Genomic DNA, 22,731 nt, shown 5'->3' with positions numbered 1-22,731 from the left:
TGTGCCTATGTGGAATTATCAATAAAGTTATATTCTTGGTAAAATAATGTCCCAGGAGTTTCTTTTGCTGCATTTACCAATGGGACAGTTGACAATAATATTATAGATCTGAAATGAACCTATCTGTATGACATTATACTGTATTAATAAAACAAGTGCTAAAATATTTGGGTTACAATAAAGGATAAGCTAAACAGAAGAACTGCCAAGCCGTGCACACAGAACCCAGTAGGAAAAAAATTTGAACTTAAGGTTATTCTTTCTACCTATTTTCTGCCCAGGCCTGGCCTAATCTGTCAAAGTTCTCCTCCTGCATGCCGCCCATTCTCCCTTCACCATCGCATGCATCACCCCATTTCCCCTGCTTCAGAGGCCCCGGCCCTAGCCCTGTTTCCTCCCCCATGACTGCCTCTTTCTTTGGGCTTACCTTTCTCCTGTGGCGGCTGATGGCAGAGGGGAAGGCAAGCCAGGGCTGAGCTGTCACTGCTGGGCTCCCCGTCAGCCCGCATCTCACACACACACACCTTGTCATAAGATGCCTACAGCTGCCACATCTTTTTTTTGGTGCGGCTGGAGTCCAGAAGACATGGAAGCTGCAGGCTTCTTGCAGTGAAAATTACTGACCTCCAGCTCTGCTCCACTTCTCAAACGTGTCACTACCATCGCCACCTCTTCTATGTGCCAGCCGTGCATGTGCACCCCATTGCCTGCTGCCACTGCACTGGAGGGACTTACCCGGGTGCAGGTCGTTAATTTTTGCTGCAAGAAGCCTGCAGCCGCTGCTTTTTTTCCAGTGCGTCTGGAGTCCAGCCGCACCGAATAAAAGATGCAGCAGCTGCAGGTATCTCCTGACAAGGGGGGTGACATGCGGGATGGCAGGGAGCCCAGCAGTGATGGCTCAGCCCTTGCTTGCCTTCCTCTCTGCCACCTGCTGTGGGAGGAAGGTAAGGTTGCAGCCATGGGATGAAGAAAGAGGCAGTCATGGGGGAGGAAGCAGGGAGATGAAGGGCCAGGGCTCTGAAGGAGGGGAAATGAGGTGACACATCGCAGGGTAAGGCAGGAGCCGGGGAATGGTGTATTCCCTGACCCACCCGAAGCAGGCAGCGAGGGGGCAGAGATTCCAGGGCTTCAGGGAATGGTGCATCACTGGGCCCTGGGCCCCAACCCAAGGCGAAGGGTGAGTGGGCAGCAAGCTTATCTTTGGTGAGCTGAGCAGAGTGGGCAAGATGGGGAGGCAACTGGTGAGGTGATTAGTTGGGCTGTGTGGTGAAGGTAACATATATAGGGCAGGGATGGGCAGGGCAAGCAGCAAGCAGGCGGGCAGGGAAAGCGGCGAGTGGGTGGGGCAAGTGAGCAGCAAATGGGTGAGTGGGAGGTGCGGGGCCAGCCAGAGGTCACTAGTGGTTCAGTGACCCAGGCCAAATTTCCCCTACCAGTTCACCTGAACCAGTGCGAACCGGCTGAATACAACCTCTAGTGAAAACTACGAGAACTTTTAGAGTCTATGTTCTATGTTCTAAGATGTCAGATAAATTCTTGATAGGTTAATAATGATTTCAGAAGTTTGAGGTAGGCACTGGGAGATCTGTTAACTTAGATTTTTGTCCTTACTAACTGGGAGGAATTATAAGAAGATAGTGGAAATCACTTTTTTTAAAAAGTGAAAACAGTAATTGCCATGTGAGAAACCATAAAAACAAAGATGCAGCCAGCTGGATTTCTAGAAAGAGGTATTAAGGGTGATGCAACCTCAAAACACCAATGAGAACAAAAACTAGGAGAAGGAGAAGGGCGGGATATAAATGCAAATAAAAACAACAACCTAGGAGTCATTGAAAGGAGCCAATATGGTTGAATAGGCAGCTCATGAAGGAATTAAATTGTAGAAGAAAGGATGGATTAGAGCAGGGGTGTCAAACTCGCAGCCTGTGGACCAGATGTGTCACATGCTGGCCAACCCCACCCCTGTTTTAGTGAAGAGGGGAAAGGTTACAATACGTCATGTGATGACAATGTGATGCAATGAGTTTGACACCCCTGGACCAGAGACAGAATCTACACAGCTTTAGCTTGGAAATATAGCAATGAGGTAAGACAACAAAGTTAAAAAGCAACCTAAGGCTTAGCAAGATAGGCAAAATCAAGCAAGAAAGTTTCTATATATGTCAGTAACACAAAGAAGACAGGATTTTTATTTTGGACTACTTATTCCACTTGGAGATATCTTAATAGATGGTCACGAGGAAACGGACATACTCAGCTCCTGTTTTGTCTTTGTCTTTCAAAACAGGTTTATATACTGGTTAGGGCAACAGGCTATAAACTGGGAGTCTGTAAGTTCTAGTCCTGCCTTAGCATGAAGCCAGTAGGTGTCCTTGAGACAGTCCCTCTCTCTTAGCCTTAGGAAGGAGGCAATAACAAACCACTTAAAAATCCTTGCCAAGAAAACTGCAGTGAGTTGTCCAAATAATCACCAGGATTCAAAACAAAAATTCAAAGGCACAAATATTGAATTACTTACTTTACACCCACAAAAATGTGAATTTGTAGATTAGGAATGAATATAATAAAGAATTACAATTTAGAAGGAATGAAGTAAAGCTAATCCGAACACCTCAAATTCCCAAGCCATGATACAATATACTGTAGAATATTGAAAGAACTGGTGGAAGAGCTGGCAGGACTTCTGTCAATTGTCTGGGAGGAGTCCTGGGGAACTGGGGTAGTACCAGGAGATTAGAGAAGAGCAAAAGTGCTCTCTCTTCAAGAAAGAAAAAAGAATAATTATTAACCAGTGAGCCTTACATGACGAAAAAAGCAAAATTTATAATCTGGCATGTTGGAAAACTAGATAGTGAGCAACAAAAAGTTTTTCAATTGAAAGAGAAAATATATAGGACATGCATACCAAATGGAGGATTCCATGTTTTGGAAGCAATACATAAAAATAAAAAAAAAGAACTTGATTGACAAATTGAACATAAGCAAATGTTGGAGCCAATGTACTTCAAAAATGCATTAGAAAAAACATTGCATCAAAGCTGAAGTTGTTATTCCTCTCTATTCTGCACAGTACTGCCTGGAGTACTGTGTACAATTCTGTGCAAAACACTTCCAGAATGATTTTGGCCAGGTTGTCAAGTTCAAAGGAGAATACAAATGAATAGATGAATAAGTAAATAAATAGAGGTCAAGCTGGAGGAACCTGAATGCAGATATCAGACTGGTCACAGCCTGCTCCCTAAGAGAGAACGACCCTTGGTCGTTAGGTGTTAGAGGAAAGGTACTTTTATTAGAGGTGCTGAGTACATCACGAGCAAGGCAAACTTTGAAGGAAAACCAAGCAAAAATCATATATTGAAAGCAATCCCCAATGTCCCAAATCCCCCTGTGAGAATAGTCCAATCAAGTTCTGTTACGATATTTTTGCAAACCAGTGCCTCAGACACAGCTGTAAATTCCTCTTGCAGGGCCGGCATCCTTGAAGGTAGGAAGGTGACAGTAGAAATTTAGATTTAGGGGTACAAGATAGCTATGTTCAGATGTATAAAGGGAAGCTACAGTGAACATGATCAAGAATTATTTTTCCTTGCCACAAAAAATCAGTTCTAAAAATAATGGAAGCTACCAACATTTCATTTATAACAGAATAACATAGTTGAAAGGGATCGTGGCGGTCTTCTAAATCCAACCTCCTGCTCAAGCAGGAAACCCTATATCATTTCAGACAAATGGCTGTCCAGTCTCTTCTTTAAAGCCTCCATTTTCATTTTAAATACAAGGAAAAACATCTTGATGATTTACTAAGGAAGCTTGTGGCCTTGCTCTATTTGGAGGTGCTTTAAATGAGATGGGTAAGCCTCTAGGATGGTTTCATTAGTTTTCCTGCATGTAACAAGGGTAGGATTAGATCATCCTTGCGATCGCTTCCAACTCCAGAATTCTATGAACCGATTCCAGTATTACTTGTATCCAAAAATGATAATAATAAGGAGCTTTTGATATTCTGATTTATGGCAAATGCTTTGGTATTAGTCATAGTTATTAATATAATATGCATGGTGTGATAGGTATGACATGTGTTTTAGAATTGTATTTTTATTTTTTTGTAATTTAATTATCAAGTAATTTTGAATAAAGTTACTGTAATACCTTCAGAAGCCACCTTGTCTCTCATTATTCTTTCCAAGATTCCACGTGGAAGTTTCTCAAAAGCTTCATTAGTAGGTGCAAAAAGTGTATAATGCCCGGGCTTCCCTAAAGTTTCCATTACATCTGATGTAAAGGCAGCAGCCTATGAAAAATAGGGAATAAGGAATCTTTTAAACTCTTATGCAAAAAGTAATAGTATAGTTTTATATTTTAAATATTGCCAATTGTCTTTGACATCATACCAAAATACATGGTAATTAATTGTACTGAAAAGAATTCTTAGCATAAAATATAATACATAAATATTTCAATATGATACATACAAATTGTATGTTACTTAAGGTAATTCCTATTGAATTGTGACACATTTTCCTTTCTGTAGACCTGAAGGAGTTAGCAGAAGCGAAATCAGAACTACTAAACCATATCTTTCTAAGATCTTGGAGAACTGCAGAACCACCAGAAGACTGGAAAATAGCTGATGTGGTTCCCATCTCAAAAAAGGGGAAAAACAGATCCAGGAAACTATAGACCAATCAGCCTGATATCCATACCTGGGAAGATCCTAGAAAAGACAATCAAGCAATAACTATAAGCAGACAATAAGGACAATAAGCAGACAAAGTTATAAGTTATTTTGTCAACATGGGTTTGACAAAAACAGATCATGTCAAACAAACCTTATTTCATTCTTTGACAAAGGGACTGAATTAGTGGACCAGCAAAATGCAATGGACATAGTATACTTGGACATGGATAGAAAGGCATTTGACAAAGATCACAACTTACTTCTTGCTAAATAGAAAAATGTGGAATAGACTGCATCACCACCAAATGGATTTGTAACTGGCTGACAAATCACACTCAATATGTAGTCTTTAAGGGAACTATGTCTACAAGGAGGGAAGTAAGTGGTGGAGTTCCCCAAGGTTCTGTATTAGGCCCAGTACTCTTGAACATTTAGGTGAGAGAGTAGAAAATAGGGAATAGAAAAAATCACACGACTTCAGGGCATTGCAACCGTCATAAATATGAAGCAGTTGCCAAGTGTCTAAATTTTGATCACATGACCATAGGGATGCTGCAATGGTCATAAGTATGAAAAACAGTCATGTCATTTTTTTCCAGTGCCATTGTAACTTCAAACGGTCACTAAATGAATGGTTCTAAGGTAAGGACTATCTGTAGTGACAAGGTCTGCCATAACTGGGGAAAGGAAAAGATTCCTGGAAAGCCAATAAAAACATTCTTAAAAGAGAGGGGGAGGGGAGAAAAAAATGAACAAAAAATAAAGGAAAAAATGTTGCAAATATAAAATAGCACACTTGCTATCAGGTGTAAAGAATCAGAGCCATTTGTTAAATTTCAGTTCAGATTTATTGCTCAAGCTTATATATAAGAATCTTGTCAATTAGAGTTCAGTACTAAATTAGCACCAGATAAGAGTCACCATTCAAGAATAGAATAGAATAGAATAGAATTTTTATTGGCCAAGTGTGATTGGACACACAATGTTAGATTCGGGCAATAACGAGACAGGAGACCAGGATAGTGACAACAGCTCTTTACTATATGGTGAACCCAGGGACCCGGGCTGGGAAAACCCTCTCTTTATATACAGTTTAGCCAGAGGCTTCGTCCAATCAGCAACGTGCTTTTTCCCGCTCAGTTTTCCCTCCAAACTCTTAAAGATACATTACACTCCTTCCCTCCCAGAGAACACTTTACCAACATTTACATAGAATTAACATCTTATTTTTTCAACGTAATCACGCAAGTAGACTGGGCGTCTCCTGACTCTTTCGGACCTGCGCAATTCATTTTCTGGGAGTGAGTCGAGCTGACCGGAGGGACTGTTTGTTCCTCTCAGCTCCTCCTCTAGGCCATCCGGCCCTGGATTATTGGCAGAGTCGTCCCTGCTGTTTTCAGGAGGAACCGGTTGGCGTCGCTGGACCTCCTGGAACTCAGATAAGTCCCGCGTTTGCCCCGGGTTTGAGTCAGTGGTGGATTCAAACATTGAATAGTCAGGGCCTGTTTCGTCTGATTCTGATTTACCGGTTATGCGTTTCCTTATTTGGTCTATGTGGCGCTTCCATACCCGGCCATCCTCTATCTCTACTAGATATGATTTTGGTCCTGTTATCTCTAGGATTTTTCCTGCTAACCAGGTCGGGCCCTCGCTGTAGTTGTGTGCCCACACTAAGTCGCCTACTGCCATCCCTCTTGTTTTACCGTGTGCCCCTTTGTAACCGTCTGGTGTGTAGTTTGGGTTTAAACGGTCTAGTGGGCACCTAAGCTTCCGACCCATTAATAGCTCGGCCGGGCTGCGGCCAGTTGTGACACAGGGGGTTCTGTGTTGGACTGCTAGAAATGTATCGATTTTTGTTTGCCAATCGCCTGGCCTGATTCTGGACAATGCTTCCTTTGCGCTCCGAACGAAACGTTCTGCAAGGCCGTTTGTCGCAGGGTGGAAAGGCGCCGAGAGGACATGTCGATGCCCTCCTCTGCCAAGTACCCCTCAAACTGGGTTGCCGTGAATTGCGGGCCGTTATCGGAGACTAAAGTGTCGGGTAACCCGTGGGTTACAAATAGGTGCCGTAGGACTGAAATCACAGCATCGGCTGTCATGGATCTCATGAGAATGATTTCCAGCCATTTGGAGTAGGCATCGACTACTACCAGAAAGGTTTGGCCGTGGAAGGGGCCGGCAAAATCGATATGGATCCTAGACCAAGGGCCCTGGGGTCTCTCCCATTCCCGAATCGGGGCCGTTGGGGGTAGCGGTCTGGACTCCTGGCAGGCCTGGCATTTCCCTACCCTTTCAGCAATTTCCGTGTCCATTAAGGGCCACCACACATAGCTTCTCGCTAGACCCTTCATTCTCACGATCCCTGGGTGGCCTTCGTGAAGGAGCTCCAATACCTTTTCCCTCAATTTCTCCGGGATCACCACTCGATCCCCCCATAGCAGGCACCCCCCTTGAGCTGAGAGTTCCCCACGTTTTTTTACAAATTCTTTAAAAGGCTCGCCCGGCGCAGCGGGCCAACCTCTTTGTACCCAACCCATTACAGTCCTTATTGTAATGTCCTTGTACGAGGCCCGAGCCACCTCTTTGGATGTGACTGGGCCAGAGTCCAAAGAGTCAATTAGCAGAACTGGTGTCCCCGGAGTGGGGTCTTCGATAGTCTCTGGTAACGGGCATCTGCTCAGGGCGTCCGCATGCCCTAAGTCCTTCCCTGGCCGGTGTAGTAGTCTGTAGGAATACGCCGCTAGGAAGATAGTCCATCTGGTCAGTCTGGGCGAAAGTGCCACGGGTGTTGGGCGGTCACCTGCCAACAGGCCTAGCAAAGGTCTATGGTCCGTGATGATCTCGAAATCACGACCAAATACATATTCGTGGAATTTCTTTACCCCGGAGACTATAGCCAATGCTTCCTTATCAAGCTGGCTATAATTCCTTTCAGCTGATGACATGGTTCGGGAGTAATATGCAATAGGGGCTTCTGTGCCATTTGGCAACCTGTGGCTGAGCACAGCCCCCACCCCATAGGGAGATGCATCGCAGCTTAACACTAATGGCAGCGTGCCATTGTATTGGATAAGGAGGCTATCACTCGATAGGAGATTCTTTACCCCTTGGAATGCCCTAGCTTCCGCCTTTCCCCAAGACCATGCAGCCATCTTTGCTAGTAATTTATGAAGCGGCTCGGCTACTGTTGCCTTATTTCTTAAAAATACCACGTAGAAATTGACCAGACCTAAGAATGCCTGCAACTCCGTCTTGTTCTTTGGAACCGGGGCCTTCCTGATGGCCCGTACCTTGCTTTCAGTGGGGTGAATCCCTTCCCTGTCTATCCGGTAGCCCAGGAATTCCACAGATTCAACCCCGATCTGGCATTTGTTCAGTTTAACTTTGAGACCGGCAGACCGGAAAATGCCCAAAACTTTTCGCAGCCTTACCCCTAATTCCTCTAGATTCTCAGCGGATACCAGTACATCGTCAAAGTATGGTACCACCCCTGGTAGTCCCTGCAATAGCCGCTCCATTAGGTTCTGAAATAACCCTGGAGCCACACTCACCCCAAACTGTAACCGGGTACACTTAAAAGCCCCTCTGTGAGTCACAATTGTCTGCGCTTCGGCTGTGCTGTTATCTACAGGCAGCTGTTGATAGGCTTGGGTCAAGTCAAGCTTGGCAAAAACCTGCCCTTTCCCCATTGAGTGCAGTAAGTGCTGTACCACCGGGACGGGGTAAGCACTCTTTTGCAACGCTTTGTTAAGCGTTGCCTTATAGTCAGCGCAAATCCGGACCGACCCGTCCGGTTTGACTGGGGTGACTATAGGGGTCTCCCACTTAGCATGGTCAACTGGCACTAGAATTCCCTGGTTTACTAGCTTGTCCAGTTCCCGATCAATCCTGGGCTTTAGGGCGAACGGGACCCTCCTAGCCTTTAGACGGATAGGGGCAACTTGGGGGTCTAAGTTAAAGGAAATAGGGGTCCCCGTGTACTTGCCCAGGCAGTCTCTGAAAACATCCCCAAATTCCTTCATGAGTGCGTCTTTGAGGTTGACTTCGTTTCTGAAGATTCCAGTCACTCCCATGCCCAATGCTCGGAACCAGTCCAGTCCCAACAAGCTTGGCAGGTTCCCATTGACTATGGTGATGGGCAGAGTTTTCTTGTAATGTCCATACTCGACGTGGACGTACGTTACCCCTCGAACAGGGATGCGATTTCCTTGGTAGTCTTGTACCTTTAAGTTCTGTGGTTTCAGCTTGCGCTTTGCGATGGCGGGTAAGGCTTTCACGAGAGTGTCCCAGGACATGATCGTGATCGCTGAGCCGGTGTCCACCTCCAATCGGCATGGCACCCCCTCAATCTTCGTTTTCGTAAAGATTTTTTTTTCTAGGCGTGTTGCTGCGTGACCCACTCTCACGACAGTCTGATTCAACTTCGCGCCTTTTTTGAACTGACCAATCACGGGCCGCTTCGCCGTTCCCGCGCTCTGGTTGGTCAGTTTGAATTTTTGGCGGGAAGGTTGGGGTGCTCGACAGACCTGTGCTAGGTGCCCCTTCCTTTCGCACCGCCGACAAGTCGCATCCTTGAATTTGCATTGTTGTCGTTGGTGTTGCCCTCCGCAACTCGCGCAGTCACCCCGGTCTTCTTTCTCCGGCCTCCCGGTGTGGAAGACTCCTTCCTCCTCCTCACCGTCCGACTCGGCCTGGACCTCTTCATTGTGGACCGGGGTTGATTTCGCGCCAGCCGTTGGTGCGACCTGTTTTTGTAGGGTTTCCGCCGCTTGGGTAGACATCTCATTAGTCCTGGCTTCATCCAAGGCGTTTGCCAGCATCAAGTTGCTTTTGGACAGCAGCCGCCGTCGCAAACGGATGTCCCTGACCCCACGAATGAGTTTCTCCAGCAACGCCTCTTCCAAATCTCGGAACTCGCAATGGTTCGTGGCTTTCCTCAGGGCTGCCATGTATACGCTGATGGACTCGCCCTCTTGCTGCCTACGCTCCCTGAATTCGTACCGTTGCACATACTTGGACGGCGTTGGTGCATAATGGGCTTTCAATAGGGTCTGTAGAGTCTGCCACGGCACCGATTGTACCGGCATTGGCTCCGCCAACGACTCTGCGGTGTCGAAAACCTCCGGACCCCAGTGGCTCAGGAAATATGCTCGCTTCCTGTTGTCTGAGACTCCTTGAAGTTCGTTCGCCTCGAGGAAACACTCGAAACGAGCCATGTATGACCCCCATTTTTCCTTAGCTGGGTCGAATGGCGCTGGCGGTGTGTAGCTGGACATCGCTGCTTTCCGCCCCTTGTTTGCTGGGTTCGCGTCTTCCCGGTGACTTCAGCTATTTCCTTGGCGCTCCTAGCCTCGAGATCCCACCTTCGTCGCCAGTGTTAGATTCGGGCAATAACGAGACAGGAGACCAGGATAGTGACAACAGCTCTTTACTATATGGTGAACCCAGCGACCCGGGCTGGGAAAACCCTCTCTTTATATACAGTTTAGCCAGAGGCTTCGTCCAATCAGCAACGTGCTTTTTCCCGCTCAGTTTTCCCTCCAAACTCTTAAAGATACATTACACACAAGGAATTGGTCTTGGTGCCTATGCTCTCAGTGTACATAAAAGAAAAGATACCTTCATCAAAGTACAACACTTACAACACTTAATGATGGTCATAGGGTACAAATTTAACACTTAATGATACAACACTTAATGATAATCATAGGGTACAAATAAGCAATCAGGAAACAATCAATATCAATATAAATCGTAAGTATTATCAGCAACAAAGTTACAGTCATACAGTCATAAGTGGAAGGAGATGGGTGATGGGAATGATGAGAAGATTAATAGTGTAGATTTAGTAAATAGTTTGACAGTGTTGAAGGAATTATTTGTTTAGCAGAGTGATGGCGTTCAGGAAAAAACTGTTCTTGTGTCTAGTTGTTTTGGTGTGCAGTGCTCTATAGCGTCGTTTTGAGGGTAGGAGTTGAAACAGTTTATATCCAGGTTGTGAGGGATCTGTAAATATTTTCATGGCCCTCTTCTTGATTCATGCAGTATACAGGTCCTCAATGGAAGGCAGGTTAGTAGCAATTATTTTTTCTGCAGTTCTAATTATCCTCTGAAGTCTGTGTCTGTCTTGTTGGGTTGCAGAATCAAACCAGACAGTTATAGAGGTGCAAATGACAGACTCAATAATGCCTTTGTAGAACTGGATCAGCAGCTCCTTGGGCAGTTTGAGCTTTCTGAGTTGGCACAGAAAGAACATTCTTTGCTGTCCTTTTTTGATGATGTTTTTGATGTTAGCTGTCCATTTTAGATCTTGTGATATGGTAGAGCCTAGAAATGTGAGGGTTTCTACTGTTGATACTGTGTTGTCTAGTATTGTGAGAGGTGGAAGTATGGAAGGGTTTCTCCTAAAGTCTACCACCATTTCTACGGTTTTGAGTGTGTTCAGTTCCAGATTGTTTCGGTCGCACCACGAGGCTAGTCGTTCGACCTCCCGTCTGCATGCAGATTCATCATTGTCTCGAATGAGACCAATCACTGTTGTGTCATCTGTGAACTTCAGTAGTTTAACAGATGGATCGTTGGAGATGCAGTCATTGGTATACAGAGAGAAGAGAAGTGGGGAGAGCACACAGCCTTGGGGGGACCCTGTGCTAATTGTACAGGTATCTGATGTGATCCTGCTTAGCTTCACCTGCTGCTTCCTGTTTGTTAGGAAGCTTGTGATCCACTTACAAGTCTGTTCAGGTACTGTAGCTGGTTTAGCTTAGTTAGAAGAGTGTCTAGGATGATGGTATTGATTGCTGAACTTAAGTCTACAAAGAGGACCCTTGAATAGGTCTTTGGAGATTCAAGATGTTGTAGGATGTAGTGCAGAGCCATATTAACAGCATCATCTATTGATCTATTTGCTCGGTATGCAAATTGCAAGGGGTCTAACAGTGGATCCGTGATGGTTTTCAAGTGAGACAGCACTAGCCTTTCAAAGGTTTTCATGAGTACAGATGTTAAAGCAACTGGTCTGTAGTCATTCAGTTCCTTGATAGTGGGCTTCTTCAGCACTGGGATGATGGTAGAGCGTTTGAAGCAGGAAGGAACATAGCACATCTCTAGTGATTTATTGAAGATATGGGTGAAGATGGGGGCCAATTGGTCAGCACAGACTTTTAAGCAAGAAGGAGTTATCTTATCTGGCCTTGGAGCTTTTCCTGGCTTTTGTCTGTGAAATAGGTCCTGCACTTCCTTTTCTGTGATTACTAGGGGTTGTGAACCCAATGGGATGGGGTCAGTTGTAGGAGGCTTGGCTATTGTTGGTGTGTCTGAGATGGGGGTTGTGGAGATAGGAGGCTGTAGTTTCCTTTCAATCCTGCAGTAAAACTCATTCAGGTCATCTGCCAGTTGTTGATTTCCTTCAGCCTGGGAAGGAGGTTTGCCGTAGTCAGTGATATTTTTAAGAGTTTTCCACGTGTTTGCTGGTTCATTTGTTGAGAACTGATTCTTTAGCTTTTCAGAGTAGTTTCTTTTTGCTGCTCTGATCTCCCTTGTTAGTACATTTCTGGCCTGACTGTACAGCATTTTATCACCTTTTCTGTAGGCTTCCTCTTTGGAATGACGTAGCTGCTTAAGTTTAGGTGTGAACCAAGGTTAGTTGTTACTGTATATTCGCAAGTTCCTTGTCGGCTGGTCTTAAATCATTTGTGGGTATGTAAAAATGCTAGTTGATGACTTGCTTAACTCAACACTCAGTTCTATCTGCTTTTCTACACTCCAAATTTAATCAATATTTTAATACTGAAAATTGATTAACATATAGTCTATTAATTTCACTCTTTCTCTTCAGCACAACTTTCTCTATTATATAAAACTGTTCATTAAAAAGAATTCCAAAAACAATCTAAACAGTGAAAAAATTAACAAATCCCTTTATTTTATGAAAAAAGATCATAGCCAAATCTAAATTAGTGGTTGATCCCTAATATTACAGTTCTGTTCACAATTGCAAAGACTGACTCCCCCTTCTCAACCAGTTTAAGGAAAGAAAAGCAAATAATAAAAAATATTCCCAGTTTGTCTGGAGAACAGGATGCGTTTTCAGTAGAACGCAAGGAAGATTAGGCTAAGCTCCATTCATTAGACAGTTGTATAAATTACCAAATAACTGATTGCCTCAGCTCTGTTTAATGGGCTTTTTACCTACTGGTAGTAGATTGAGTAGGAGCATACAATGATTCTAGAATGGGATACAAATATGGCATCATATTTGCATTTTAGATTATCAAAACATAGCATCTGCAACTCACGAGGAGTGAGGTTCAGATTTGTCAGTGGAAATATTTTATTTTATGTACAATGTCCCTTAGTATTACTAATTGTGGAAAATCAATAGTTTTCTACAAAAGACCAGATTCAAAGAAAATAAGATTAAATAAAAGCTTACTCTGAGAGATGAGAGATCATCTTCAGATTCAATGAAGTCTTGAATAGTATTACCAACTGGAGTTAGCACACGATCAATTACATGAACAACACCATTTGTAGCAATTTGATTGCCATGGGTGATTCTGGCACAATTAACAGTCACAACCTAAATTGGAAGAATAGTATGAATTAATGTTCGTTATAAATTTGGCTTCCCAACTTTTACCAAATAAGTTTTACATAATCTTTTCTTTCAGTTAATTTTATAACTTGCTTATGAAACTTGTACTGTTTGTTTTTTAAAATTCAGGGAACAATATAGCTGGAATATATTTTGCAACACAGCCCTTTAAGTGGTCTCTTCCCAGAATCCCCAAAGCTTCAGCCAAAAACTGTCTATTGACCTCACCCCATTCCTAAGAGGTCTGTAAGGGGCATGCATAAGAGCACTAACGTGCCTATTGTTCCTGTCCTATTGTTTCCTTTCGTTATATCCAATTAATATAGTTATTACATACTCATACTTATATATATGCTTATATACTGTATAGTTATTTCATGCTTATGCTTATATATACTGTGTGACAAAATAAATAAATAAATAAGTAAGTAAGTTACACTTCATTTTGTGTGACTGAAAAAGTGATAGCAGTCATAATTACGGAAATGCTTTCATGTAGATTATTGTCTGAGTACTAATCCAAGGATTCTAGTAGGATCTGCAAATTAATTAGGCTCAATGAAAGTTTACCAGTATTTGAAGTGCATCAACACCGTGTCCATGGAACAACGAATACCAATAGAGGTGCCCTCAAATGAAGTTCTTTGGACAGCATTTTTATATATTTTAAGTACACTGGAGTTTTAAAATATTATTTTTTATTATCTTGTATGTTGTTTTCTATTTTTTGAAAATCATCTTAACATAATAATATATGACATCTTATATGAACAAATTACTCATATGAATTTCAAGTAGAATTTAAACTAGAACACTGAATCTTAGATTTCTTTACAAAATGTATGATGTAAGTAGTGCAAGCCATATCCTATTGTTATACGAACAAGCTTACCCCATTGGGATAGTGATTTATATGCAGTTTTTGATTGTTGTACATAGACACCAGAGTCATGCCATTCCGAAGGTCCTTTGTCAACATCCGTTTGTTTACCATATGATTGTGGAGAGCATTATACAGTTCGATGTTTACATTTTCAATCAGACCATTGTAGATTTCCTGGAGACGGGAGTTAAATTTAGGTAGATATTCCATTAATATTATTTCAGTTAGCTAGTGTGGTATTTTTGACTATTTTCTGAATCTTCTGAATCTTCTGAATTGACTATTCTGAATTGACTATTTTCTGAATCTTCTGAATCTTCTGACTTACCAGTAAGTCTCATTCATTGATGTAGCCGCTACTTGGCAACAATAACAAGTGGCTAAACATTTCCTTCTTCGAGGATAGCTTCAACTTTCTGCTCCAGCCTATGGCCCTGATATTTTCTGGACACCTCACAATTAAGTACAAAACAGGCAACCAGACAACATCAGCCACATGCTACTTCTGCTGCCTACCGACTTTATTTCAGTTTCCTACTTCTTCTGCTAAGCATGCTTTTCTTACAACTCATTTTCTTGGTAATCTTTATATTTTTCATATCCCCTTTTTTCCATCTAGCTTTTTGCCTTCAGAAAAAGTTTATTAATAGCCACCCCCACCTTTTCTATTCCTCCCTACCTCATTAGCAAAGGTTTTCTTAGATCAGGGGTGTAAAATTGGATTTCTATGAGGGCCAGATCAGCATTGTAGTTCTCCTCTGCGGGCTGGCTGGAGAGAAGGGATGGAAACCTCCTGCACTTTCGGGGCACAGGAGGGAGAGCATGCACCCTTGTGCCCCATTTTGGCTGCCAGAGGCACTGCGGGCATTTGCTGTTTCCAGCTCCCGGGACTGTTTCCGGCCCCATGGGCCAGATTTAAGCACCCCACGGGCCAGATCCAGCCCGCAGGCCTTGAGTTTGACACCCATCTTAAATCAGCCTGCCATAATACTTGCCAACTCAACATTGTCCTTCATATCATTATTATTCCACTATCAGAAACTGTGCAGTCACTTAAGCTTTGTCCTCTTCAATTTAGTTTACACCTAGCTTCTTATACTCATTTAATGCATCAATGCTGGGTAATTGGAAAAGCCTAAAACCAGGCAAAATAAGCCTTTACTGGGCATTCTCTCCATTTCAGTATTAACTCCATTTTCTAAGATTTAACAATAACCTGAGGGAGGATCATGGGCTCTCCCTATATAATCTTAAGGCTTTTCACTTTAGGTAGAAACATAGACGTCAGCAATTGGAGAGCATAATCATAATTTTACTTGTTACATGGTACATTGGGAAAGACACGATTGGTTGTCACAATAATACATTTTTATTAAAATAAAATACACTATAAAACAGATTTTCTGCAGCCTAGTCCTGTGAATTTGAAAGTCTGCCTTTCTGAAGCCAGAAATTGTATTCTAGAAGCTACTGTGAAAACCAAACTTTAAGTTACTGTTCCAGCCATCTTACCTCATGCCTGCAATGCTAAACATTGATTATTTAGAGTTATGTGTGTGTGTGCAAGTGAACTTGTGAATATATGTGTATAAAGTTAACCAGAATCAATAATTCCATGTACAAAATCAATAATATGTACAAAAGCTGAGTGTTAGTATTTCTTCATTCATAATTTATTCATCTATAAATTTCTTAGCATTAAGCATTTCTTTAAAAATCAAAATTTATATAATTACACGATCTAAAAGATTCCAAGCTTCATTGCTTGGTGCAAAGAATGTGTAAGAGCCAGGTCCTTCAATTTCTTCCTTCAGTTTCGACATCTCAGAATAACGTTGAGTGGAGGTAGCTCCTATAATGCCCAAAGTACCAAATATGTGATCTATTGGAGCCACTGAAAAAGAAAAATAGCTTATAGTTATCAAGTCCTTTTCTAAATTATTTGCTCTTTTTCTACTGAATTATTAACGGAATTTACTGAAGCATTGAAGTGCTTCCTGTTTTAATGCCCAGATTTTAATGCAAATAAAGTTCCTGAGGATCTTTTGTGTTGATCAATGACTTAAGTAACCTGGGATTTCTTCTGGCCTGTGAAATCCAAGGAAGTAGACAGGGCAATATTTTAGATTATCCTCTGCTATGTACAAGCTTGATCTGTGCTTATCCTGGTCCAAACTGCACATGGCAGAGGATCATCAAACTTCCTTTTTATATATAAAGCTGAATCATCCAACAGAATAATATCACCAAGTTGCCAAGAATACCCAACTTTAAATCAACATTTCAGACTGTAGAGGAGATGCCTTAGCACAGTGTCTTGAAACTGTCAGGATTTCTGTCAGAAGTAGAATTGAACTCTGACAAGGTTCAAGTACAGTTTGTACGTCAAAGCTCTCCAGCAATGTTATTTCTAGACAAGCAGGCATCACCTTTGAAAGAACAGATTCATGATCTGAGATCCTTCCAAATTCATGGCTTCTGCTAGCTAAAAAGACTTTGGTCCAGTGGTGAAATCCAAATTTTTTAGTACCGGTTCTGTGGCTTGGTGGGCATGGTATGGCTTGGTGGGCGTGGCTTGGTGGGTGTGGCAGGGGAAAAATACTGCAAAATCTCCATTCCCACCCCACTCCAGGGGAAGGATACTGCAAAATCTCCATTCCCACCCCATTCCAGGGGAAGGATACTGCAAAATCCCCATTTCCTCCCCACTCCTGGGGGAAGGATATTGCAAAATCTCCACTCCCACCCCACTGTGGTGGGCAGCCAGAGGTGGTATTTGCCAGTTCTCCAAACTACTCAAATTTTCCACTGCTTGTTTTCCGAACTGCTCAAAATTTCCACTACTGGTTCTCCAGAACCTATCAGAACCTGCTGGATTTCACCCCTGCTTTGGCCCTGCTTTGGCACCCATTATGACCCTACTTAGCACAAGATAGCCTAGGTCCATGATGGTGAACCTATGGCACATGTGTCAGAGGTGGCACGCAGATCCCTCTTTATGGACACTCACGCCATCGCCAGATATTCTTCTGGTTTCCAGTGCACACAGGCGCACTGGCCAACTGTTCCTCGCCCATGCTGGAGCCCCGGAAACCCAAAGACCAACTGGACAGTGCTCATGCGGTCTTCGCACCAGGTCTTTGGGTTTTCACTGCTCTGGTGCGTGCGAAGACCACCTGGCCATCCGCACGCACCGGCCAGCTGGTCTTCAAGTTTCTGGGGCTCCAGCGCATGGGCGCATTCTGGTTTGGGCACTCAGTGCTGAAAAGGTTCATCATCACTGACCTAAGTAATTCATGAATGAATTACCACCCATTTAGCCTACTGCAGGGGTGTCAAACTCAATTTCATTGAGGGCTGAATCAAGGTTGTGTTTGACCTCGGGGGTGGGTGGGATGGCATGGCCAGGGTGGGTGTGGCCAGCTCAATGTCACTCATGTCAGGGTGTCAGTGGTGGCCCGAGTGCTCTGCCAGCAAAATGAGCTCTCAAGCTCAGTTTTCGGCTGTGACAACTTCCTGCAACCCTCTACCATGCATGGCCCTCCCAAGCTCCATTTTTGCTGGCAGAAGCACTGTGGGCCAGTCCTTCATTGTTTCCAGGTCAGTCTTGCGGGCCAGATCTAAGCATCCCATGGGCCAGATCCAGCTCGCGGGACTTGAGTTTGACACCCCTGGTCTACTGCAATACATTTCACATGGGACATTTCAAAAATGCTTAAAAGATTCCATTATTGAGAACATACCATAGGCCCTGCACTGACTACTGATTAGTTTTAAGGTACAATTCAATTTTTTTTACATAGATGGCTTAGCACCTGTGCACCTACAAGGCTGCCTAGTCCAACATGAACTGCCCTGACATATTAGATCATCTATCGGGAATCTATTACTAATATTCTATCATTGGGAAATAAAGAGAGCTGAAACAATGAGACTGTTTGTTGGTGGCAACACCAATACCCTGGAATAGCATCTCTGTAAAGTTCAATCTTGAACTATCATCTGGTTTATTAAAGGATGAAAAACAGAGCTATTCTAGGGTATTCTAGGGTAAACAGCGTTCCGTGCGCCTTTGGCGTTGAGTCATGTCAGCCACATGACCACGGAGACGTCTTCGGACAGTGCTGGCTCTTCGGCTTTAAAACGGAGATGAGCACCGCCCCCTAGAGTCAGCAACGACTAGCACGTATGTGCGAGGGGAACCTATACCTTTACCTTTACGGTATCTTTTAATTTTTTCAAGGCAGTCTTTTATTTCTGTAGATGTTTTAAATTTGTCAATTGGATACAAAAGTAAAAATAGATAAATTGCGTTGATTAAATAGTTCCATGATAATACCTGCAGGACATCCTCGTTCTCCTTCCATCTTCATATAGCCAGGACAGCACTCATATAAAATCGTTCTGCAGAGTACCAATGCAAGATTATTTTATCTTCCTAGATCTTAATAGTTATTTAGTATCACTTTAAATGTAAGCATATTTGAAGTGGATTAGAGGAATTATATAGAATATATAAAAAATAGAATTTATAAAATATATAAAAACAAAATGCACAATACAAAAACTATATTAAAGCAACAATAAGAACAGATGCATTAATAGTCTGCAATCAGAGTAAAAGCTAGGAACAAGAGAGATACACAGAGTAAAAGTAAAAGGCAGTTAAAAAAGGGATCCTGGATTTCCACAAGGAGGATAATTAATCATTACTGAAAACCCTGTATCTAAAATCCCAATAATTTATATTGTGCATTTAATTTTCTACAGAGATACTCTCTAAGAATTATAACAAAGCCAGTTTGCAGTACTTAGAGAGCCTTATTTTACCATTTATTAAATAACATTTTGTTCTTAAAATGGGGCATATCATTACTTAATTGTTCAGGATTCCTTCAGTACTCTGATTATGTTCAAGATCATATCCTTGAACAAAAGAACCTCCTAAATTCCAATAGTCATCCTCCTGCAAGTCATTTATCCAATTTCAATTCTATTTTGCAGCAACAGAGTTGGAAGCTATAGTTTTGTGTTGCAGTTCTAACATTTTATAGCAACAATCAAAGCAAGTCAGTCTTTATTACAGTCATTATAAGTTCAAAATAAATATAGTTTTCAATATATAAATGTTGTACAACTCAAGGAATTCTAGGTTCCTATAACCTAGATAGAGCTTATACCATTCCAATAAAGATTAACTCTGATCTATAAAATTTACTCTCTGAAATATATATGCAGGTAGTCATTGTTTATTGACAGAAACTGGGACTGGGAATGCAGTCATAAGGCACAACATTATGTGACTTCGCAACAAACAAAATCAATGGGGAAGCTGACAGGAATTAACAAAAGTTGATCATATGTCTATGTGATGTTGCAATGTGATTGCAAGTAGATTGTCACATGCCCAAATTGCAATCAGATGGCCACAAGGATACTACAATGGTCACAGTTACAAGGACCCATCAAAAATACCTCTCAGCATTGCCATAAGTTTGAATGGTTGCCAAATGAGTGATCATTCAACAAGGGCTATCTGTACATTTATTTCCATCTAAATAAGTACCATAAAAATCAAGCTGGCTCTGTTACGCAGGCACTATAGGTAATCCACACAAAATCAATAAATAAAATTATAAGATATTATTATAATTATAGTTAATAGTTTTGAACAAGACTTACGCTTTCTTTCCACAGATGGCTCCCTGGTACCAGTTCCTGCATGTGCTGAAATATTTCTTATTGGTTCCCATAACCTGCTGAAGAGCACAGACATTTGGCCTGAAAGAAAAAGAAAAAGGTCTATGTGAAACATCCTTTACAATTTGAATGTTTACTTACTTAAAATATTTATATATTGCCTTTATGATTGTGAAAGTTGAACCTTTAAAAAGCAAGACAGGAAGACAAATCAACTTATTTGAGGTGTGGTGCTGGAGAAAGCTCCACATATTCCTTGGACATTTAAGGTGACCAGCAAGCAATGGCAGATTCCTGCAAATATGTATTTCTCGTAACTATTTCTGTGTACGTATTGAATAGTATAGGTAACAGGATGCAACCTCGCTGAATGGTTTTTCCAATTCTGAACCATTTTGTGTCTCCATATTTTATTCTTATAGTGGCTGCCTAATGTACAATGACTGAATGAGCTGGATTTGGTGTGGCGATATTCCAGTTCTTTGAGGCAGTTCTAGGGCTTGTCATGGTCAACATAGTCAAAGGCTTTTGTGTTGTCAGGTTTGTATAGGGGTCTTTATGGTATTCCTCTACTTTTTCCATCATCTAACGCAGATTGGCAATATGATCACACATTCCTCTCCCTTTCTGAAATCCTGATTGTAGATCAGAAAGTTCTCTGTTGTCAGTTGGATTCAAACATGGCTGGATTATCTTCAAGAAAATTTTACTCACATGTGATATCAAGGCTATGGTTTAGTGGTTGGAATAGTCTTTCATATCACTTTTCTTTGGTATTGGAATAAATATCAACCTTTTCCATTCTTTTGACCACTGACCAGACTTCCACATACTTTGGCAAAGTGCTGTCAGTGCTTTTGTTGGCAGTAGTCTCAGCAACTCAGCAACTTTGTAGTTATGCAACTGATTGAGTGCCCACACTACTTCCCGCTCCAGGATACCTGGTTCCATTTCTGGTAGGTCAGCCACTCTTCTTATGGCTTGACCTTGTTTTCGTTTTTGTAAAGTTATTCTGCATAGTCCCATCATCTTTTTCTGAATGCTTGTTGGACATGCAATTCCTGCCAATCATGTCCTCTGACCATAGTCTTTCTTATCATAAAGGGGTTTCTGGCCCTTTTTACCTAAGTAAAACACTCTCTTATATGACCTCTCATGGCTCTTTCCTCCAGTTTCTTACGTTGCTCAGCCCAGTACTTTTCTTTATATTTTCTTGCCTTTCTCTGGAACTTTGCATTTAGTTTGCTTTCATTCTCTCTTCTACAGTCTCAATTGTACCTTCTGATGTCCATTTGGCCAATTTCATTGGTTTCTTGTATGTAATATATTTTTGGGCTACTTCAGTAACAGTTGTTTTTATTTCTTCCCATAACTCATCTGGTTGTCTTTCTGTGATGTTGAGCAATTCAAATCTGTTCTTAACTTCAGTTACACATGCCAGGAGAATTTTCTTGACATCAAATTTCTGAATCATAGGTGGTCATTTGAGTTTATGGTGGGACCCACCAGAGAACTGCACCAGGGAACATTTGCATGATGAGATGAAACTTCTCCGCTTCTTATGGCAAAGTATGTAGTCAAATTGGTTTCTTTTTTTTAATTTTTCAAAAAACCTTTATTAAAGTTTAAAATATTAAAATATGTAAAAATACATCTATAGCAAAAATATGTCCATAATGATTGTACAATTCAACGTTGTTCTGACAGTACACAAATCTTAACTCTGTTCATATATTCTCAGATATTCCTATTTAATCAGATATTTGTAAACACAATTTATTCTTATTTTGATCTACTTATTTCCTATTTTTCTATCCATTGATACCAGTTTTCCCAAGTTGAGTAATATTCCGAGTCTTCCTTATTATTTAATTCTATAGTAAGTTTGTCCATTTCTGCACATTAGAAAATTTTCTGGACAGACATAGTCTGTCGATATAGTGGACATTTTCCAAGCTTGTGTGAGTACAATTCTCGCTGCTGTAGTAATATGAATAATCAGATATTTAATATTTTTGGGATATTTTCCTTTAATGATCCCCAGAAGAAATAGGTCAGGTTTCAATTCTATTTGTCAATGCATAATTTCATTTAGCCATTTTTGTTTTTTAATCCAGTATTTTTTGATTTCTGGGCAACGCCACCCTACATGGAAGAAGGTATCTTGTGCTTGTTTACATTTCCAGCAGTTAGGGTTAAGGTTGGGATACATTTTTGCAAGTCTTATTGGGACTAGGTGCCATCGATAGAACATTTTATACTGATTTTTTTTTATATGCGGCGGATTTTGTTAATGTGTAATTTTTCTTCCAAATTTTTTCCCAATCTTCTAACTCAATATTATGTCCCACAATGTTAGCCCATGCTATCATTGGCACCTTTACGATTTCTTCTTCCAAATCAAAATTTAATAAATAATTATATATTTTAGATAGTAATTTCTTTTCCGGGCCTTTTAATAATTTATCTAGTTGCATTGAATTTGGTTCAAATCCAAATTCCTCTAAGTCTTTTTTGTATCTCGACTATAGCTGGAGATATGGCCACCAATCTATAATTATTCCCTGTTCCTTTAGTTCTTGGTTGGATTTTAATCTTCTCCCATTATCCAAAATTTTGTTATATTTTACCAATGTTTAATATATTGGGGTAGATCATTGCCTCCATAGTGGATAGCCAGCCTAGTATTTTAAAATAGTGCTTCTTCCTGATTCCCTCCCAAGTCTGTATCAGCGAGTCTCGCAATGTGTGTCTATAGAAATATAAATTTTTCTTGTTTCTGGTGTTCCATATGAAAGCATGCCACCCCATCTGAAGATTGTGTCCTTCCAGTGCTAAAATTATCCTGTTCTTTAGATTTATCCATTCCCT

The 22,731-nt window shown here is 41.5% G+C and overlaps 1 protein-coding gene across 4 annotated transcripts in view; it reads right to left on the bottom strand.

Moving 5' to 3' along the window:
- Positions 1-22,731, bottom strand: part of POSTN (periostin) — a 96,333-nt gene that overhangs the window by 37,117 nt on the left and 36,485 nt on the right. For all 4 annotated transcript variants that reach the window (XM_058169279.1, XM_058169280.1, XM_058169278.1 and 1 more), the window contains exons 2-7: positions 19,843-19,941; positions 18,500-18,564; positions 15,897-16,054; positions 14,170-14,334; positions 13,116-13,262; positions 4,153-4,294 (exon numbers count right to left, since the gene is read on the bottom strand). In XM_058169279.1, the coding sequence (XP_058025262.1) occupies positions 4,153-4,294; positions 13,116-13,262; positions 14,170-14,334; positions 15,897-16,054; positions 18,500-18,564; positions 19,843-19,941 (776 nt within the window). The remainder of the gene's footprint in view (positions 1-4,152; positions 4,295-13,115; positions 13,263-14,169; positions 14,335-15,896; positions 16,055-18,499; positions 18,565-19,842; positions 19,942-22,731) is intronic.

The sequence above is a fragment of the Ahaetulla prasina genome, chromosome 2, assembly GCF_028640845.1.
Source record: "Ahaetulla prasina isolate Xishuangbanna chromosome 2, ASM2864084v1, whole genome shotgun sequence".
NCBI lineage: Eukaryota > Metazoa > Chordata > Lepidosauria > Squamata > Colubridae > Ahaetulla > Ahaetulla prasina.
This window is presented reverse-complemented; position numbering and strand designations above follow the sequence as displayed.